Below are 19,692 nucleotides of genomic sequence, written 5' to 3'. Positions count from 1 at the left end.
AGTTCACTAATTTCATTTCATGGGAGGAAAGTTGGGGGAGTTATGCTGAAAAATTAAAATCTACCACAGGTGGTATATTAGATCATTGAGTTAACGTTCTGATTGGGAAGAAAGTGCTACCAATAATCTCCAATTTCATCACAAACTGCAGTACTTTTACTTAACACATGACGTCTTGAACAAACTTTTCCTCACCTCACCTCACCTCAGTGTGGTGGTTGATGCCCATAAATGTTTATATCTCTACTTAGAGTTGGGAAAAATGAGGTACAAAGAAATGACATGACTGTCCCAAGGCCTTACAGAAAATCATGTGCAGAGCTGGAGTTAGTCTAGATAGATTCCTGAGTTTTCTATAGAACTCTGTCAGGATTCCCCGGTTCCCAGCTCAGTGCTCATCAGACTACTCTGCTTCTCAGATTTTTTAATTCATTTTTTCCCCCTTTTCCTGTTTGTAACAAACTTATATTTTGATCTTTCAGCCAAGCCAAAGCCATGTATTCCTGTAAAGCTGAGCACAGTCATGAGCTCTCCTTCCCACAGGGGGCGATATTTTCAAATGGTAAGATGTATTAGATAGTTTTCCTTTACACACAATATTTAAACATAACTGCATCTGTGAGATAAGTCAAGAGATTTTCACTTCAAATTTAATTTTTATGTCTCTATCAGTCTGATGTTGATCTTTTATAATGATGTTGATCTTTTCAGATCAAACATATAGTTACCTGGGATACGGATTACATTTAACTATAACAGATTTTAATATATATATTAATTTTTTTTATTTTTTATTATTTTTTCTGCAGTGTACCCATCAGTGGAACCAGGCTGGTTAAAAGCAACTTATGAAGGCAAAACAGGACTAGTTCCAGAGAATTATGTTGTCTTCCTCTAGTAATCTTTAGTGGACAGCAGTATCTTCATGGTATCCATGGTAACAAATAATAAGCACTATGATTTTATCTGACACAGATGTGGGGATCAGCCCGTTAGCAGAGAGTGGTAGATTTTCTTCAAATTCTGCAAGGGCAAATTAGGTAGCTCCCTATAAATGGAACAGGATATAATGAAATAGTTAACAGTTTTTTGTACTGCAGATGGTACTCTGTTTAAATAACTTCCATTGTTTGTAACACAAGCATGTTGCATACTTCTTTTATGGATAAGTAACATTTGAGCAGTAAAATCAGAAAATTAGCTGCAGAACATGTCAGACCTGAGATATTGCTCAATCAGCGTGAAATTCACAGGCAATGCACTCTGCCAATTCTTACAATTATATTGTTTTACATGTAAAAAATTATATATTTGTTCATAAAGCAAGATATATTTCTATGATCTGTCTTCTGCATTAGAAAACTTGATTCTGAGACTGGTCCCAGTCATTTCATGGAAGAAGTTAATCTGCCATAAAAGCAGAGTTTTGAATCTCTTGTTATGCAACGAGTGCACAATATACAGATGCAGTAATGTATGTAATTTATATAACTGATAACTAAATTAGATTGTACACTGATTAAGCAGTAAGTGCTCTTTCAAAATGTGACTTTTTAAAATCAACATTTAATTCAAATATTGTACAGATTTATCTTATTTCCTCCTTGCTTTCATCAGTTTGTTTTATCAATATAATTAATATTAATAATAAATTATATTTCTAGCACCCATCTTCCCTAAGACATTCTCGGCTTGTCTCAAAAACACAACCATACCAAACAAAGAAGTACTGAAAGTAAAATGATAGGGAAATGTGTGAGGTAAGCAACAAAGAATGAAAATAAATCTAAAACCTGAAATAAAACATAGCAGAGTCCCACAATGCCATTAAGACACCCAAATTGTTTTTCAGATTTTCCACCACATACAAGACAAATGATCTATGAAGTGTCTAGTTTTATAAGCTATGATTTCTAAAGGCTCCTTTTAGATGTAAAAAGGATCTGATATTAGATAAACTTTTTGTTTAGTTTGAAATACAGTTTCCTCAGAATTTCACTGAATTATTAGGCAACAATTCCAAAACATGATGATAAAACTGCTTCGTATAGATATTTCCAAATAACCATTAATTACTCCAGCTGGAACTAAAAGGCAGTCATTTTCTAACTGCTGACATTAAATTTTGTGTGAGTTTTCCCATCAGAGTACAATGGTTTGTATTAATAAAAGGCTGTAATAAACAGTGAGGGCACTGGCACTTTATCACAGATTAACAATCCTTTACAAAGAAAACAAAGAACAGAAATCAGAAAAGGAAGAGAGTAAACAGTAAGCAAAGCATATGTCCAAGGCAGACACTCTGCTTGCTGAAAGAACGACCATAGAGTCCAGTCCTGAAGGCCTTATTGGCAAAACTCCCCTTGAATTTGGACATCCCCAATTAGTTAATCGACAGAGTTGCTAACTTGGTGAATCCATTCAGGGGAGTCAGTACACCGTGACCTCAAAAACCTACGCTGATGTCAACAGAATCACACATGTGCTTAAGCCACTGGCTCAAGCAGGGCATAGCTCTTTATTGAACTGCTCCAGGAAAACTGCAGTAGCTGCATGGCCAGTCAGCATGTACTATTCAAAGCAAAGTCATTTCAGCGCTACATTAACACATTAGCAGCTGAGCTCATTGCTGTTAGTGCTACAGGAAGAATTGCCTCTCATACAGACTCTCCTGCATGTTAGCTCTTTCTCCCGTAACAGTATTAAATATTACAGGTGGGCAGGGCAAGGTAATTCCATTGTGCCGAAGATTTAGATATTTCTAAATTAGGTTTTGTTCTGTTTCCGAATGAAAACCCCACATTTTGAAGTTTTCTGCAAATTGGCATGGCGCCCCGGCTCCAGGGCACTCTTCCTGGTGGCCTGTCCTGGAGCTGCAGACCCTGGAAGCTCAGAGGTCCCCAACTCTGAGACAGCACACCTGGCGGGATGTTCTGGATCCACAGCCCTTGGAAGCCCAGGCGTCACAGCAGCTCACCAGGCAGGTTTCCTCAGCCCTTTGTTGAAATAAAACTGTCTCCATGCAACATTTTGATTTTGACAAACAACAAAACGTTTTTCTCAGCGTTTTTTCCAACAGCTCCATTAAGTATATTAACCCTTTATTTACCAAAATAGCGGGTGTTGCTTTCTTAATGGGTTAAATAGGAGCTTTTCCCAGGGCTGAAAACCTTACCAAGCTATTAAACACTGCCAAATTTTCTGGCATTTCCCCTGGAGGGCTTAGTAGGCTATCTATCGCCAATACATGCAGTTTTTCAAAAGTAGTGTATCTCTCACAGCTTCTGTACCTGCCTCCTGGACAACGCAGTGGGAGTTGCTTACAGTGAGTCATTTCTTGACAGTAATTTTGTTCTTGAAATTCAGGCTGGTGGCAAATGGAGCTCAGCACAGGGGGGCTCTTGGAATCCTTTGCATGACACAGATGGGGGCTTCCCACCAGCTTCAAGCAGGCTAGTAGGGGGCAGATTGGAGCCAGGCACTGGAGGCCAGACCATGGGATCAAGAACTACAGTAATTCAGTGGCCCACAATAATTTGGACTGTTCATTCTACTTCGCTATCAAGAGTTTCATTCTCGCCCAGTTCACTATCAGCAAGTGATAGTGTCATTAAGAGTGTTTCCTTGGTAGGTTGTTGTGAAGGATAATTCTAAAGCTGGCCCTATTGGAGGGAAATATCCTGCTGACATATCTGTGTTCAGCACTGAAGTAAAGGAGGAAGAAGGCTCCTCAGCAGGTCAAAGCTTGCAGCTCTTAAGTCAGGCAAAATTCATGTTGACTTCAATGGGCACTTCCCCGAGTCAGAGCTCTGAGACTTCCCTATGTAATTAACCTCTGAAATTTCAACTTATCTTATATCATGCTGTGTAACATACTGTTGGCTGCCTACGCTTTGGCTGTGCTTGAAGGCTCCATCCTACGGTGGTGGGATAACCAGGGGGTTGCGCCTTCTCACCATTCCAGGGAGAGGTGATATCTGTGCTCCTGGGGGTTGTTAGTGGAAAGGGAGGTAGGACCCTGCTCAGGAGACTAGGACAACCAGTGATCCTAGCATGGAGGGGAGGGATAGCTCAGTGGTTTAAGTAGTGGTCTGCTAAACCCAGGGTTGTGAGTTCAATCCTTAAGGGGGCCATTTAGGGAACTGGGGTAAAAATCTATCTGGGGATTGGTCCTACTTTGAGCAGAGGGTTGAACTAGATGACTTCCTGAGGTCCCTTCCAACCCTGGTATTCTATGACATGCTGTCTGGCCTCTGTACAGGGGCAAAATGCATATTTGAGCTATCTTTCCCCCATAATCTGGCCCTTTTTGTGCATCTCCTCCTGAATCCCGTGGAGATGAATGATTCCTTACAACCCTTTGGAGAGAGTTATCAGTCGTGGAACTTTGACGGGGAGAGAGGAAGATCTATTTTTCCCCTTTTAGCCTAATGTACTATGTGATCCTTCATCTCTTCCTCAGTAGTGTATAGTAAATAGACATGGGGTACCTAGGAATCTGTGAATCAGCCACTCTGCATCCTGCATATCATTTTAAAAGTGCAGTTTCTCTGCTGTGTTGATGGTGCACACACAGCCCCAGGCTTTGCAAAAAGGTGTTCATCAGTAGCAACAGCAGCAAAACTGGAACTGAAGAGACATGAGGAAGCAGTGTGCCTAGAGAGACAGGAATAGAGGAGAGCATTGAGCCTGAGCTTGTTTGGTAGTGGTGCTCCTACTCCTGCCTAAAACAGAGGAGCAGAAAACCGCTCAAGGTGTTTTAGGGCTTGGGTTTTTTAATTATTTTTATTATTTTTTCCTTTTTGTTTCAAGGATTTTTTTAAAGACAGTATTTGAAGACTGTTCTATCGGGAAATTGGTTAATTAAAAAAAATTGATTGACTATGTCCCTGTATTATTGTTTAAGAACAGCCCTGGATTCACTCTGCAAGCACAAGAAGCATGTGGTAAATCTGTATTACCCTTGAAGTAACGATGTAGCAATCTAGTCAAGGCAACCACTGTTTGCAAAGTTGTAAGACTCACATTTGGTAGCATATTCTGACTGATGTTAATGTCATGTGAAAAACATATGTCCGTGTATACAGTTTATATAATTAACTGTGTGTTTTAATTGTTAAGTCATTTGGTAATTATTGCAGTCTAACATACTGACTCAAATTAATCAGCTGAAAGATTGTTATATTGTATGATAAATATGTACAGTATGTTAGTATTTTATATCCAAAGTTTTTTAATAATTTGATCAGAATGAAAAATGATTTTTCAGTATCATTTCTACAAGCTCAGTGTTAAAAGATTCTTGCCACATTTTTGAGTTTTGAATACTATGTGAGATGGCTTTTAAATTAAACTATAGTTTTGTGTCCTGAGAAATTTTTCCATTCTCCCCAGTGCTGTTCTAATGTAACTAACCTACAAGTATATTGTTGAACTATTTCTGGAGAAGATGATGCACAGAATTGCTCACCAGAGCTCATTCCTGACAGTAATAAGTAACGTACCAATCTTTTTACATTTCCCCTTGATACTCTCTATTCATTGTCTGTAATTGGAATTGGGTAGCCCACCCCCCCTTTAGGAAAGGAACCTTAGCAAGGGTGAAAGTAAAATTTAAGCTGTGCAGAACAGAGTAATTACAACAGCAAAAAAGCATTGTAACACAGCATTAATTTGTATACTTGTGCACTAGGCCCTGTTTTATATTCTACTTACTAATATTGCATCAGAATAAATAGTGAGATCAAAAAAAGTACATTAGTCTGAATGTTTCCTGTGTTAGACCACCAAATCATGCACTTCTTGGGTAAGTGACAAGAAGATGCCTCTCCTAATCAAAGGCATAAGGCAACTCCTCAGCTGGTGTATATTGTCATAGTTCAATGACATCAAAGATGGAGCTCTGACAATTTACATCAGCTGAGGATCTGCCCCTCGGTATTTAAAAGGAAGTGCCCATTGAAATCAGTAGGTGTTCTGCCGAAAAGTGGAAGATGTAATATGGCCCAATATTATCGTTAGAGTTTCTAAAATTTGTTTTCTCTAGTAAAGGATCCCCCATAAATCACCCCACCCACCAGGGATTAAACACAGTGCATTGTCATTTTCCTCCAGATCACACAGCCCTGGTGACTACTGCTGTAATACCCCTTCAGGCATTGCCCACACAACACTGAGAGTGTTGACCAAGCTATTAACCAGGATAATCAAAATAGGTTGGGTCCTCCTTATCCAGGCAGCTGTTGCTGTGATTTTGCCTTCCAGCCCTTGAAGGTAATAACATAGTATTTGTTCTCGTGTATGTGGCAGCATTTCATAGGTTATTTGACTGTCTTTGTTGTTTGAAATGGTGCTTTCCTCCTTGGATACATTATTTGAAAGTCCTTCTGTATCTGCACTTCCTGCAAAGCTTGTGTTGGGAATCAGCGTTAATCTTCTGGCACTGGCGGTCAGGATTTCTGAATGCTCAGCGAGTTTGGATGGCAACAAATATAAGAGTGCTTAGGCAGATCATACATTTGTGATTTCAATTCTGAATGATATTTATGATTATTTTGGCGGTACTAGAGTTTATAGAAGTCTTAGATATTATACTGTATTTTAATACCAGGAATTTATATGCAATCAATAACATGAGAAAATAAAATATATTTTAAAAGTTACTACTAGTAAATTATCATATTGAACTTTTGATTTGTTTTGTAGTGGGGTTTCAGTAATTATCTGCACTCTGTACATATATACATGTAAATAACTGGCATGTTATTCATAAACTGACTTGCTACAGTATCTGTGCTGTATTTTACACTGTATTTCATGAATTTAAGAAATATTTTTAAAAATAAAAAGCCTGACTACACGTTTTTTTTTCTTTATTATTTTTACATTTGGATTCCCATTCAGCCCATTATTTTATTCAATTTATTATTCCTAGTCATCCCTATTAGTTATAGGAAGGTAGGTGTTTGGTGACATAGAATAGGCTGAAGTTCCTGTAGATGAGCGAGGTGCTGTAACTACTTTGGGGCTCACACGCCTCAAAATTTCCACAAGGATATTTGGTCTTGATGCCATCTTTGCACTGACTAAGATCACTGGGAATTTGGAGTGTGGATTGATGGTGGTAATAGCCCCTAAATTAACACCCTTTCTCTTGCCTGCCCAACAGTGGAGAGGCATTAGCAGGGAAGAGTGAATGTAGGTGGAAGAAAAACAGAAATGGGGACTGAGTTGATGTTGAGGGAAGAAGAGCGGAGAGAATCTGTGCTCTGATGAACCTCTGGTATTGATCTCAGCAGAGTTACTCCTGATTTATACCAGTGTAACTGAGAGGAGAATTGGGCTCCAATGTCTTATCTCTGTGAAAAGACACTTTGATAAAGTACCAAAACAGGTATTTAAAATGAAAACTAGTGAAGTTGCTCCTATCAGGTCCCTCTTCAAATCCCAGCAATGAAGGATTCTCCCACAATGAGAAGTGGGAAGTAAATTAAGCAAGTGATTGTATATCATGAAGTACATCACAAATATGTGTTGCAAGGAGATTCTCCAAATCCCTTTGTCAGGGCTGTTGGCGTGCTCACGAGGGACATTTTCTAGACAATATTACCACAGAGCAGGAGCTGGTGGGTATGGCAGATGATATAACATAATGTGTGAGTCAACCGTGTTACTAGGATCTCACAAAAAGGCACTATCCAATGTAAAATAAGTGGAGAAGGTAAACTGACATTCAGGACCCTTGTTAGGTCTTATTTGGTCACAAAGAGTTCAGAGGAGAGCAACAAAAATATTGCAAAGTTTAGATAAGATCCGAGAATTGGACATGGTGAGTCTAGAGTACAAATGATTGAGATGTTACAAAACTGCATGAGGAGATGATACAATTCTCAGCTGTAGAAAACAAAGATGTAATAGATCAAAGCTCTGTGTGGAGAAATAGGTTAAGAAGAGATGGGCAATAGGACGATAATATGTTGGCAAAAAAAGTTGTAATCATTTGAGATACTGCAGGTTAGACTAGATTCCTGTCAGTGAAGGATGATTTGCAGTAAAACCAATCCTGCCAGAGGATAGACTATTAGGCTATGTCTACACAGCACTGCAGTGGCTACCCTTTTCCAGCTGGCTCGCGGGGCTCGGGCTGTGGGGCTGTTTTATTGCAGTGTAGAGGTCCAGGCTCAGGCAGGACCCCCTTGGACCCTCCCACCTCACAGGGTCCTACAGCCTGGGCTCCAGCCTAAGCTCAGAAGTCGACACAACAATTAAACAGCCTCATAGCCTGAGCCCCAAAAGCCCGAGTCTGCTGGCATGGGCCAGTCACAGGTTTTTAACTGCAGTGTAGACATGCCCTTAGAGCCCCTTTGCAACCAAAATGAGATTCTTACACAATCCTTCAGTCCTTTCACATACTGTGGACCCAGCATACAGCAAAGGCAGATCCCATATCTTTTTTCTGCATGCCAAACTAAACATCAACTTCAAGGGATAAATCACAAAGTGAAATAAATGCACACCCAATATAGGAATCAGCAGGGCACAGCTTACATAAATCTTCAGTCTTTGTTTACTTCTAAAGCTACAAGAAGTGCCTGTCTCATCCTGTAATGATTTAATTGAAAACACAATCAGCTGAAGTTTCATTTTCCTAACCGTGCTCCTTTACAAGGAGTTTGTCTGTCTGTCTTTGCAACAGGGAAATACTGTGGGGTTTTTTTTGTTTGTTTGTTTTTTTACCTTCAGCACCTTTTGTTTGACAGAATTAAAGAACAGACTAGATTGGTTGGCTGAAGCTATATATTTATATTTGCATCTGAAAAACACTGTCATAAATCAGAAAACTTATCCAAGAAATCAAGTCAAATGCATTTGTTCTGTACGTTTGGCAGGCTTCTGCTCTGCTACATAATAGCCATGAATTACTCTCTTCAGAGGCGCCAACTTTCTGCTGTGCCTGGGGGTGCTCGGCCACTGCTGTGCCCCATTCCCCGCCCCTTTCCCACCTCTTCCTGCCCCCACCCTGCCTTTTCTCGACCCATTCTTCCCCCTCCCCCAAGTGCACCCTTGCTCCTCGCCCTTCCTCCCAGCACCTCTTGCATGCCGCAGAACAGCTGATCTGTGGTGGGCAGGTGGCACTGGAGGGGGGAGGTGCTGATCAGCAGGGCTGCAGCACCCACCATTTTTTTCACGTGGCTACTCCAGCCCCAGAGCACCCGTGGAATCAGCGCCTATGATTCTCTTTTGCAATTGGTGGCAGCACATCCCATTTTCAGTGATAAAATGACACTTAGAACTGTGCAGGAACCAGAATTTCTCTCCCTTGGAAAATTTTGTATTTCTGAAGAAAAATTTTGCTCTGAATTGGAACAAACAGTTGGCAGTGTGAAGTTTTGCACAGCAGGGACATTTTAAACAAAAAATCTTGTTCTGCAAGAACTGCAATGGAAATTTTTGAAAATTTCCATCCCAGCTACCAGGCTGCATGGTCGCTTGCCCGGCAAGGAGCCTGGGAGCCTGGAAGCCCAGGTTCCACAGCAGCCCACCAGGCAGGCTCCTGAGAAGCCAGGGAACTCCAGGAGCCAAGCTCCACAGCTGCTGAGAAGTCAGGGAGGTGGGCAGGAGAACTGATAGGAAACCAGATATGTTGGTCTCTCCCTGCTTGCCTGGTTTCTGACTAAAGTTTCAATGGAAATGACAGAGTCTTATGGAATTTGTCAATTCCATTGAATCAGCATTTTCCAATGAGGATAGTGATTATATTAGTTTGCTCTACTAGAGTCAGAGATCTGAAAAACCTCAATGAACTAACCCACCCAACCCCCCATGAGAGGAAGTACTATCCCCATTTAACAGATGGGGGAGCAGGAGGTCAATCTATGCTAAGAAATGTGTTAACACCTCTGGATCAGGCACCCATAAGTCTTCCAAAGCAATGTTTGCACCCAAAAGTGCTCTTAACATAGCACAAGTGTTATCTGCAGCAAGTCTTGATGTTGCCACCTTTTGGTCTTGTTAGCAGCAAAGCCAGTGTGGCTGAAAATTCCAAGCATTTACAGCCACACAAGTATAACTAGCTTTTTGAGCTTGGACCTTAATGCTCTTGATTATCATTCCCTACAGTGATCAGGGCTGTTTGCATACCCACACCAATGTAGTATGCGTCTTAGTCCTCTTCCAGCAGCTATATGTTACATAATGGTTTATAAGTCTGCTGTTGCCATTGGGCTAATGCAGCTGGTCCTTTAAGTAGAGGCTCATGCTTTTAGCTCCAGAGGGTCTGGGTTCAGTCCTCAAAGTTGACCCCAACAGAAGGGTCATTAGATTTTGATCTGGGGTTTTGTTCAAGTCCAGCTCCAGCAACGTACATTGAGCCTTTCTCACTTGCCTCTGTAAAAGCAGCAAAGAGTCCTGTGGCACCTTATAGACTAATAGACGTATTGGAGCATGAGCTTTCGTGGGTGAATGCTCACTTTGTCAGATGCATCCGACAAAGTGGGTATTCACCCACGAAAGCTCATGCTCCAATACGTCTGTTAGTCTATAAGGTGCCAAAGGACTCTGCTGCTTTTACAAATCCAGACTAACATGGCTACCCTTCTGTCACTTGCCTCTGTGACGGCAACCCTCATGAAGAACTACCGTATCTTCCGGCGTATAAGGCGACGGGGCGTATAAGACGACCCCCTAATTTTACAGTTAAAATATAGGTTTGGGCCTATATTCGCCCTATAAGACGACCCCCCCCTTCTGAGGGGGGGAGCCCAGAGCCTTTTAAATCCCAGCCGCGGCAGGGAATCAGAGGGCTCTGGGCTGCCCGCTGCGGCGGGGAGCCCAGAGCCTTTTAAATCCCAGCCGCGGCGGGGAGTCAGAGGGCTCTGGGCTGCCTGCTGTGGCGGGGAGCCCAGAGCCTTTTAAATCCCAGCCGCGGCCGGGAATCAGAGGGCTCTGGGCTGCCCGCTGCGACGGGGAGCCCAGAGCCTTTTAAATCCCAGCCGCGGCGGGGAGTCAGAGGGCTCTGGGCTGCCCGCTGCGGCGGGGAGCACAGAGCCTTTTAAATCCCAGCCGCCCGCTGTTTATACCCGGCGTATAAGACGACCCCCGATTTTTGGGGGTTGTTTTTTAATATAGAAAGTCGTCTTATACGCCGGAATATACGGTACTTCCCAGACGAGCATACAAAGGAAAATCCTATTCCTGTCCTAGGAAACCCGGACAAAATGGATGTGTGCACTTCATAAGTCTCCAAAGGGCTTTTTATAAGCTATTATAGGTGGGGCTGGCGGCACCATCTATTATTAAGGATGTCCAACACTTCGTATCATAAGACTCTGTTTTCAGTTGCTTATAACTTGCAAAGTTTAATGAGGATAAAGTTTTCCATGATGAATGTTGATCTCAGGCTGATATTTTTATGGAAAGTTTCAGCCAGAACAGTTAAGCCATTTTGAAAAACAAAGCAAGGGGAAAATAGGTTGTTTTGTCATGTTAAAAAAATCTAGCAATGTTTGGTTTTAGTCTAGCACGTCAATGCTTTGGTGCAAGAACTGGAAATTTGTTGGGGGAGGGGGGCAGAGAGAGCCCTTCATGTCAGAGATGTGCCTTTTGCCATTCTGGTGAAAATTCATCAAAGTTTGGCCAAGTTATAAGCCTTTGAAAAAAATCTCAGTTGGCACATGCTCAGTACAGACTTATTGAAGCTTAACAGCTACAATCTCCAAAAATCCTGTCTGCACTAGAAGCAGAGCAAGCAGGACTTGCCCTGCAATTGCTGCTGCAGTCTGGGGTGAGATTCGTTGCCAGACCTAAGAGCAGGGATACTGTCTCTCCTGGGTTCCCACTGCTCACCATCCTGGGCCCACAGAATGTGAGGAAAAAGAAGACACCTGAACTGAACATGGAACCTAGGTCAGGTTGGGGTGGGTAGCATGAATTGGAATAATGGGCCTGGAGGTCGGGAGACTGCAACAGGAGACTGATGGGGATGGTGGAAAGAAACTGGGAGTGAGAGTTGGGGGTAGGGTGAAGTGGGAGACTGGGACTGGCTGAGCAAGGAGACGAAGCCAGGGAGACTAGGAGTGGTTAAACAGAGACTGGGAACCAGTGAGGGGTGGTGAGACAGATCTGACAGGGAGCTAAGGTGCAGGAAGAAAACTAGGACTAACTGGGCAAGCCGGGGGAGAGGAGACAGCAAATGGGGAGAGAGAGCGCGGACAAGGGACTGGGGGCATGGGGACTTGGCTGGGGAGCCCAGAGAGGGAGATTATAACTAGCTGGGGAAGGAGACTGGGTGTGGTGTCAAAAACCTAAGGAGTAGAGACGCGAACTGGCTAGGCCTGGAGGATGGGACATGGGACTGGGTGTGGGGAAGAGCCAGGGTTGGCACAAAGACAGGTTGGAAGAGAAGGTGCAAAAGAGATTAGGCTTGCAGGAACCAGACAGAAAGAGTCTGAGCACACTCCCCTCCAGAGCCTGGAATGTTGTCAAATTCAGCAGGTCTTTTTTTAATGCCTTTTGCTTCACAAATGTTCTATTATGGCTAAAAAGTTATGAAATGCTCTGAGTACAAACACTGGCAATGTATAACTGTTATTCTGGTACATAAGGCTCAATGCTGTAGCCCTGAGTAATCTAGATTTCTTGCAAAAGTGGTTCAAAGAAAGGTGTCAAGTATCAGAGGGGTAACCATGTTAGTCTGGATCTGTACAAGCAGCAAAGAATCCTGTGGCACCTTATAGACTAACAGACGTTTTGCAGCATGAGCTGCAAAGTAGGTGAATACCCACTTCATCGGATGAAGTCAAAGAAAGTTGACACTCCAGTGAGAAAAATCACCAGAAGGCCTGTGGTTTTGAAGTCTTATTATTCTTTGAGCCATCTTTCATGAAGCTGCCATGAAATATTCACATAGTGCTCAAAGTTTATAAATTATGTTTTGCTTTTTGGCATGTCATATTTTTACCAAATAAAGGTTTTAATCTCATGTTAAAACTGAAATTTGTTGTGCAACTTTAACTATAGGGGAGCCCTTCACCATAATTTAAACTCCCTCCTTAGGACAAGGCTACCCTCTGTGATTTCTCATCTCAGCAACGTGGAGAAAAAATGACACCAGGCATTGGGCATATGCCTATATTGCAGCGAGCCAGGACACTTTGCATCAAGCTGCCTTGCCAATGCCCAATCTGTGTCCAGGTCAGGAATTGCCAACCCTCACCCCCTGTTGGGGGGTCCGGGTTGAACTGGCACTCTTCCCTTCCGTCCAGCAGGCTGCTCAAACACTTGTCCACTGGTACCTGGTAATGGCCAATCAGCATCCAACACATCTCCAGCTCCCCCTTTGGTTCCAGCACCCTGCAATGCCAAAACAACCTACAGGTGCTGGTAAAATCAGGATCCTCAGGCAATTTCATGGATCTGAAGTTTGCCCAAGCAGACAGTATCCGCACCCAGAGGAAGCAGTCCCCCAAGCTAGCGAAGTCCATAGTGAAAGGATCACTCCTTTCATCAGTAGCGGTCAGAAAGCTCCCTTAGAGGTAATAAAGTAACAATGCTACAAAGCCACAGAGAAGACCTCCAGTCAGGGCTAATCCATGCACTGCGTTCACTGGTTGTCCCCTGTCTTATTCCCTATGACCCATACATCTTCCGGCAGTCAGGAGTGATACACTTTGACTCCCTGTCTTGCCAACAATCCTATTTCCTGAGAGCCTATCCAGGACCAGCTTTTCAGCTTACTCAGTCCTCCAAAGAATTCAGCTATGTGAAGAGAGTAAAGCTGACCCCTTCAACACACCACGCCCTCTTTAACAGCTCTAGGGATTCCTGATAGATATCAATGCTATGCTGACATGTTCGACAAAAAGAAAGCTGACATCTTACCGCCCCATCACAGCTACAAATGCCATATTGATCTCCAGCTGGGACCAGAGGTTCCCCTGGGGGACATTTACTCCCACTATGAACCTGAACTACAGGCACTCCAGCGCTATCTCATGGTAAACCTGTTCATTTACTCCTTGACATCTTCATGGTGAAGAAAGACTGCTCCTTCCAGTCTTGTGTGGACTACCAATCTTTGAACAAGATACCAATCTGGTATCCCTTACTGGTTATTAATGAGCTATTTGAAAGACTCTGCTCTGCCAGGGTCTTCAAAAGACTGGGCATATTAAGTGATATGCCAAATCCTTTTGTAGTTACTTCAGGCAGCCTGCACATGAGGGCATCCATTTTTTCTGAATGCCTCAGATTCCTAAGGGATGACATAGCGTGCTGCAGTTAAATACTGCAAAGTCACTCTTGTCCTGTGACCAGGACCTAGTGGTTGGAGCAGGAGTCAGGCCCAATGGTAAGAGCAGGAGTCAAGTTTAGTGGTTAGAACAGGAGTCGTAGCTAGAAATAGGAGCTTAGCCAGAACCAAATTCAGAGGCCAGATGCCAAAGCCAAAAGTCAGGTGAAGTCAGACATCAGGAGCCAAGGGTCAGAACTGGTATACCTGGATTGAGGCCAGGCAGGGGCAAGGCTGGAAACAACCAGGCACAAGCTGTTGCAGCCATGAGCAAATGCTTTGAGCACCCACTGAATTACTGCTGGGTTTAAGAGCATCCTGGTGACTCTTCCAACCAATCAGGCAGTATAGCCAATCAGACAGCCTATTGCAGGCCAGTTGTGCTCCTTAGGTTGCCCGGAGACTAGCTCTGGTGTAGGCCCTGTTTCCAGTCTGGCTCTGCTCCAGGCCCTGATTCCGGACAGTACCATCCCCCCACCTGAAGGGTGCTGCCTAGGGGACCATGGGGCACAGTTTCTTGGGGACTTCCAATGAAACTCTCATATAGGTCTGGGGCATGGATATTCTCTATCAGTTCCCAACACTGCTCATCTGGACAATAGCCTTCCCAGTCCACTAGGTACTGGAGCCTTCCCCTAACTCGCCGACAGTTGAGGATTCAATGGGTTCCTCCTGTCCTCAGACTGTTAAAGGTGGCAGTGGTGTGTTATAGTGGTTTGGGTATGGATTCTTGGGAGCTTTAAAAGGGAGCTGTGAAAGATGAGGTGGGTCTTCAAGGACTCGGGAAGCTGTAACCACAAGGCCACTGGGTTTATAATCTTGACCCAGGAACTGGTAGTCTAGTTTGGTGGATAGGTGCCCCAATTTAAGGTTCTGGGCAGAGAGCCACACCTGGTGCCCTAAGGTGAAATTGGGAATAGACAGACATTCTTGGTTCTCACAGTTTGATAGACTTCTTTGGTGGACTGCGGGTGTTCTTTGAATTGCCGGTGCGCCCAGTGTAAGTGAGAGGCTGAATTCACAATAGCTGTCATTGGGGAACTCATAGGCAAATATCTGTGGAAATGGGGGTTAAAGCCAGAGTTCGCAATGGATAGGCGAAGCATGTATTGTGAAGTAGCATAGCAGAGGAAGCCAGTCATCTTGGGGGTAACTCAAAAAGCAGCAGAGAATTTGACTCCCTCTGTTTTCCTTTAGTCTGCTGGTGATAGGTGAATGAGGTGAGTGACTCAACGCCGAAGAGTCTGAGAAATTTCCATCAGAATTGGAAGATGAACTAGGGACCCCAGTCCGATACAATGCCCAGCAGTAACTCGTGGTAGCAGAAGACATTGTCCAGGAAGAACTGAGCCATCTCCCTTATGGTAGGAACAGTATGGCATAGGCTGAAGTGCACAATCTTTGGTAGGAGGTCAACAACAAACAGGATTACCAAGTGACTCTGGGAGTGTGGCAGTTTTACAATAAAGTCCATTGATATAACAGATCAAAGCTCTAGATGCATGGGCAGAAGCTGGAGGAGACATAGGGGTCTTGATCATGGGTTCTTGGTACAGGAATGTGGTCACAGGACCTTATATAATTCTTGATGTAAGCTTGTGGGTCTGGTCACCAGAAGCTCCTCAAGACCAGATTCCAGGTGTTGAATTGGCCAAAATGGCCCACAAGCAGTGAATCATAGTATAGTTTCAATACTTGAAGTCTAGGTTGTCCCTCCAGAATATAAATACAATCTCTGTGATAGAAGAGGCCATTCTACAGTTAGAAATCAGTCAAATCAGGTACCTGAATCATTCATGGATCTGGATTGTGAACAGGTTGTTGGTGGAACAGGGAGTGGATGGAGGCTGTCAAACTGCTGTTGATCATCCTATTGACAAAGTTGAGATAAGCACTTGAGTACAGTGGCAGAGAGCTCTTCACCAGGTTCAAGATACTTGCTTTCTGGGATAGGGCATCTACTTTCCCGTTTCTTGTCCCCATGTGATAAGTTACAACAAAGTCAAGAGAAAAAGAGAGACCAGTGGATCTGACATTGTTTAAGGCACCTAGCAGTTCAAACATACTCCAGTTTCTTGTGGCCTATAACGACTTGGACCAGTAACTAGGCTTCTTTTAGGAGGTGGCACCACTCCTCCAAAGCCACCTTGATCGTCAGTAACTCCTTGTCTCAAATAGTGTAATTTTTTCCACTGGGGTTAGCTTCCACAAAAGCACAGGGGTGAATGCTGGTTGCAAGAACCTGCACATTGAGATACTACTGCACTTCTGGGAAAGTTCGAGGCGTCAGCATTGATCATAAATGGTTTAGTAGGATCTGGGTGAACCAAGATGGGTTCTGAGGTGAATGCCTTCTTTAGTAGGGTTGATTTGCCTGAGCCTTTGTAGACCAGGCAAATCAACCCTTCTTTTGCAGTAGTGTCATTGATGTAACCAGGCTACAGAATCCTTTAATAAATTATCTCTAGAAATTGGTGAACCCCAGGAATCATTGCATCCCACATACATCCTTGGGTGAGGCCCAGTCAGATATTGTGCAGGTCCACAGTGAGTGCCTCAGGTGAGAAGCTATCCCAAGATTTCCACTGTGTCCATTTCTCTAGCTTTGCAAAGAGGTAGTTCCGGAGGAGTCTCTCTCTCTCTCTCGCTCTCTCTCTCTCTCTAAGATTGTTCACATGTGATGATTGCAGAGGTGCTGACTTTTGGAGACAATGAGGATGTTGTCCAGGTAAAAAATGACACACTGGTCTAGTGTGTCCCTATATATGTCGTTTATGACATGGTGGAACCTCACCAGGACATTGTACAACACAAACAGGATGACCAAATACTCGACGTGGCCACACCTGGTATGGAAGGAGGTCTTCCATTCATTGCCTTCCTGGATCCTCACCAGGTTATAAGCTCCACGGAGGGTCACTCAAAAGAGTCACAGCTGCAATGGAGCAAGACAAGTGTTTGGCGTTAGTGGGTCTTAAAGATGCTTTCCTCCCTATTGCTGGTGTTCACTGTGATCCAGAAGCACCTGAGGTTTGTGGTGAACCGCTCTAACTTCAAGTATGCTGCCTGGCCAGTGCTCCCCTATGTTTGTCTGAAGGCCTTGGTCATGGCAACCTTGGTGCTTCGGAAGAAGAAAATTCAGGAGTGTGGGGATCCAGGGAAGCCCAGTGTAGAGATTTAGCATGACCCTGGGTTTTGACAATCCAGTTTCAGATATCTGTTGTGGCCGTCATGGGTGAGATTCACAAAAGGCACTTAAATGCCATGCTAGGCATCAGAATATCCCATAGCCCAGTGGCACGAACACTAACATGAGGTGGCAGATCCCAGTTCAAATCCCTCCTCTCCCTAAGATAGAGGGGATTTGGGGTGGGGTCTCCCACATTCTAGATGAGAACACTAGTCTAAAAGTTATGAGGGTCTCCTTCTCTTCTTGCAAAAACAGCAAGGGCACCAAACACCATGAGAGGGTTTGCAGCTGAGAATCCAAAGCAGAGGGTGGTACCTCCTTGCAGCCTGGACTTAAGCATTTATCTCTAAGAGAGGGATGGGACTTATCACCTCCTTCCCCCCACTTGGCATCTCCCATTGGCTAGCTGCCTAACATGCTGGCTTTTGTGAATCCCTTTCTGAGGCGCCTATGCGCCGAACTCAAGCTTTGTGAATCCCAGAGATTTTTTAGTCACCTAAAAGAGAGCAGTGGCAACCTTGCCTGTTTGTGAATCGAGCCCCAACCTTCTCACTTGGAAATTTTAAGTTGGGTGCCCCATCCCTTTTTACAAAGATCTTGCCCCCAGCAGTAGGGTCCCCCAATGGGTGTGGTAGGCATTTTTTAAAGGCAGCTGCAGAAATTCCTGTTCACCACAATCCCACTCCATGCTGAATTAACAAACTTGTAATTTATTTAAATTAACACCAATGAGTGAACTCTGGTAGTGATTACTTGGAAGTACCCGCTGTCCTTTTTAAGGCCCAGAAAATCTTATTTCACATTCCAGTTCAAGCTTTCTTTTCATAAGCCATAGAGTTCAATGTCCTGCTAATCTGCTCTCATAGCCATCCTCTGGCAGCCTGGACCTCTATTATCCCTGACGGACCAATCGCTGGAGTCGCCTTTCTTTGCAATTTCAGCAAGCCCATAACAAGTCACCGCCAGCTGGCAAGCCTCCACACACACTCCACCAAGGGCTGCCACCTCTGAGGTACCAAAAAACAGACCATCTTGGATGACCCTTTGCCCCCAAAACTGGACAGCTGTCTGTGTGTGTACTGAGCACCCTTTCAGATTTCCTGGGACTGCTATCGCAAAAAAAAAAAAAAAGACAATCCTAAGAAAACCTGGACAGGTGCCAACCCTACCTCTAGCAGGGGGATTTTCAAATGTACATACCAGAGTGGCTCCTAGCAACCCTCACAGCCCACTCAGATACTCCAGCTCCTACAGACGTCGTAGCCAAAACAACATAAACATACTCTAACATCCTCCACAGGGGAACAGGCTGCAAAGTTCAGCTCCAAACTTCAGAAGCATTAATGGAAGTTAGGCCCAATCCAAAAACCCAAGAGTTAGTCTTTTACATTTTAATTTGGACATCACCCCACACTTACTGAGATGAAGATGAAGGTGTTTGTGCTTCCAACTTGACTTGTTTGTTTGCTTGGGTTTATCTAAAGCTCTTCTGATATAAAATGAGGATCAGTCACTGGTATTGAAATATAGCTTTACATTTTTTAGCAACGATGTAAAGTCCGCTGGCTTTCCATTGTACTTACAGTAACAAGTTCAAATGCATAACTAACCTAGAGTAACGGCCTTTGTCAAAGATCATGGTGTGCTTTTTAATATAAACGTGAGGTTTCACGGGAACAGTCAGTGACCTCCACAGCCAGTAAAGCAAGGAGTCTTTATTCACTTGGAAGTGCTCTGGTAATTGCTATATATTCTTCTGCCAGCATAATTGAGAAGTTAGTTAGCTAGATTTACTTAGCTACAGCATTACTGGCATGGATCTGGTGTGTCCCTATAAGGGATTAGAGTCCAGTCTAGGTGAGAAACATTAGCGATCTATTTTTGTTGTTGCTTCTGTTTCCTTCCTGCAATAAACTGTCTCATTTTGTCAGATCCAAATGGAAAAAAAATTGCTTATCTTGGCTGGGGTTTAGTTTCAAAAAGGGAATAGCAGTTCAGCAGATATGCCTCCCCTTGTGTCTGCCCTCACAATTCCCAGCCATGCAGGGAGTTACACCTCAGAAGAATCAGTGTCATGACCCAGCTGCGACACTGCAAGAAAGACAGCACCAACATTCATCCCGTAGGGGAAACCAGACAACCAAAAAAGCCCTTGCCTCTATTTTAATACTTAGTATGTTTTCAGGAGGCGAAGACAACTGTCCTCTTCCCCTCC

The 19,692-nt window shown here is 43.7% G+C and overlaps 1 protein-coding gene across 1 annotated transcript in view; it reads left to right on the top strand.

Annotated features, from left to right (window-relative positions):
• Positions 1-6,859, top strand: part of ARHGAP42 (Rho GTPase activating protein 42) — a 259,773-nt gene extending 252,914 nt beyond the window's left edge. The window contains exons 23-24 of the mRNA XM_045019415.1: positions 483-562; positions 810-6,859. Coding sequence (XP_044875350.1) covers positions 483-562; positions 810-898 — 169 coding nt within the window. The 3' untranslated portion in view covers positions 899-6,859. The remainder of the gene's footprint in view (positions 1-482; positions 563-809) is intronic.
• The last annotated feature ends 12,833 nt before the right edge of the window (positions 6,860-19,692 follow it).

Source organism: Mauremys mutica, chromosome 1, assembly GCF_020497125.1.
Source record: "Mauremys mutica isolate MM-2020 ecotype Southern chromosome 1, ASM2049712v1, whole genome shotgun sequence".
NCBI classification, from domain to species: domain Eukaryota; kingdom Metazoa; phylum Chordata; order Testudines; family Geoemydidae; genus Mauremys; species Mauremys mutica.
Note: the sequence above shows the minus strand (reverse complement) of the source record. Positions and strands in the feature narration are given on the sequence as shown.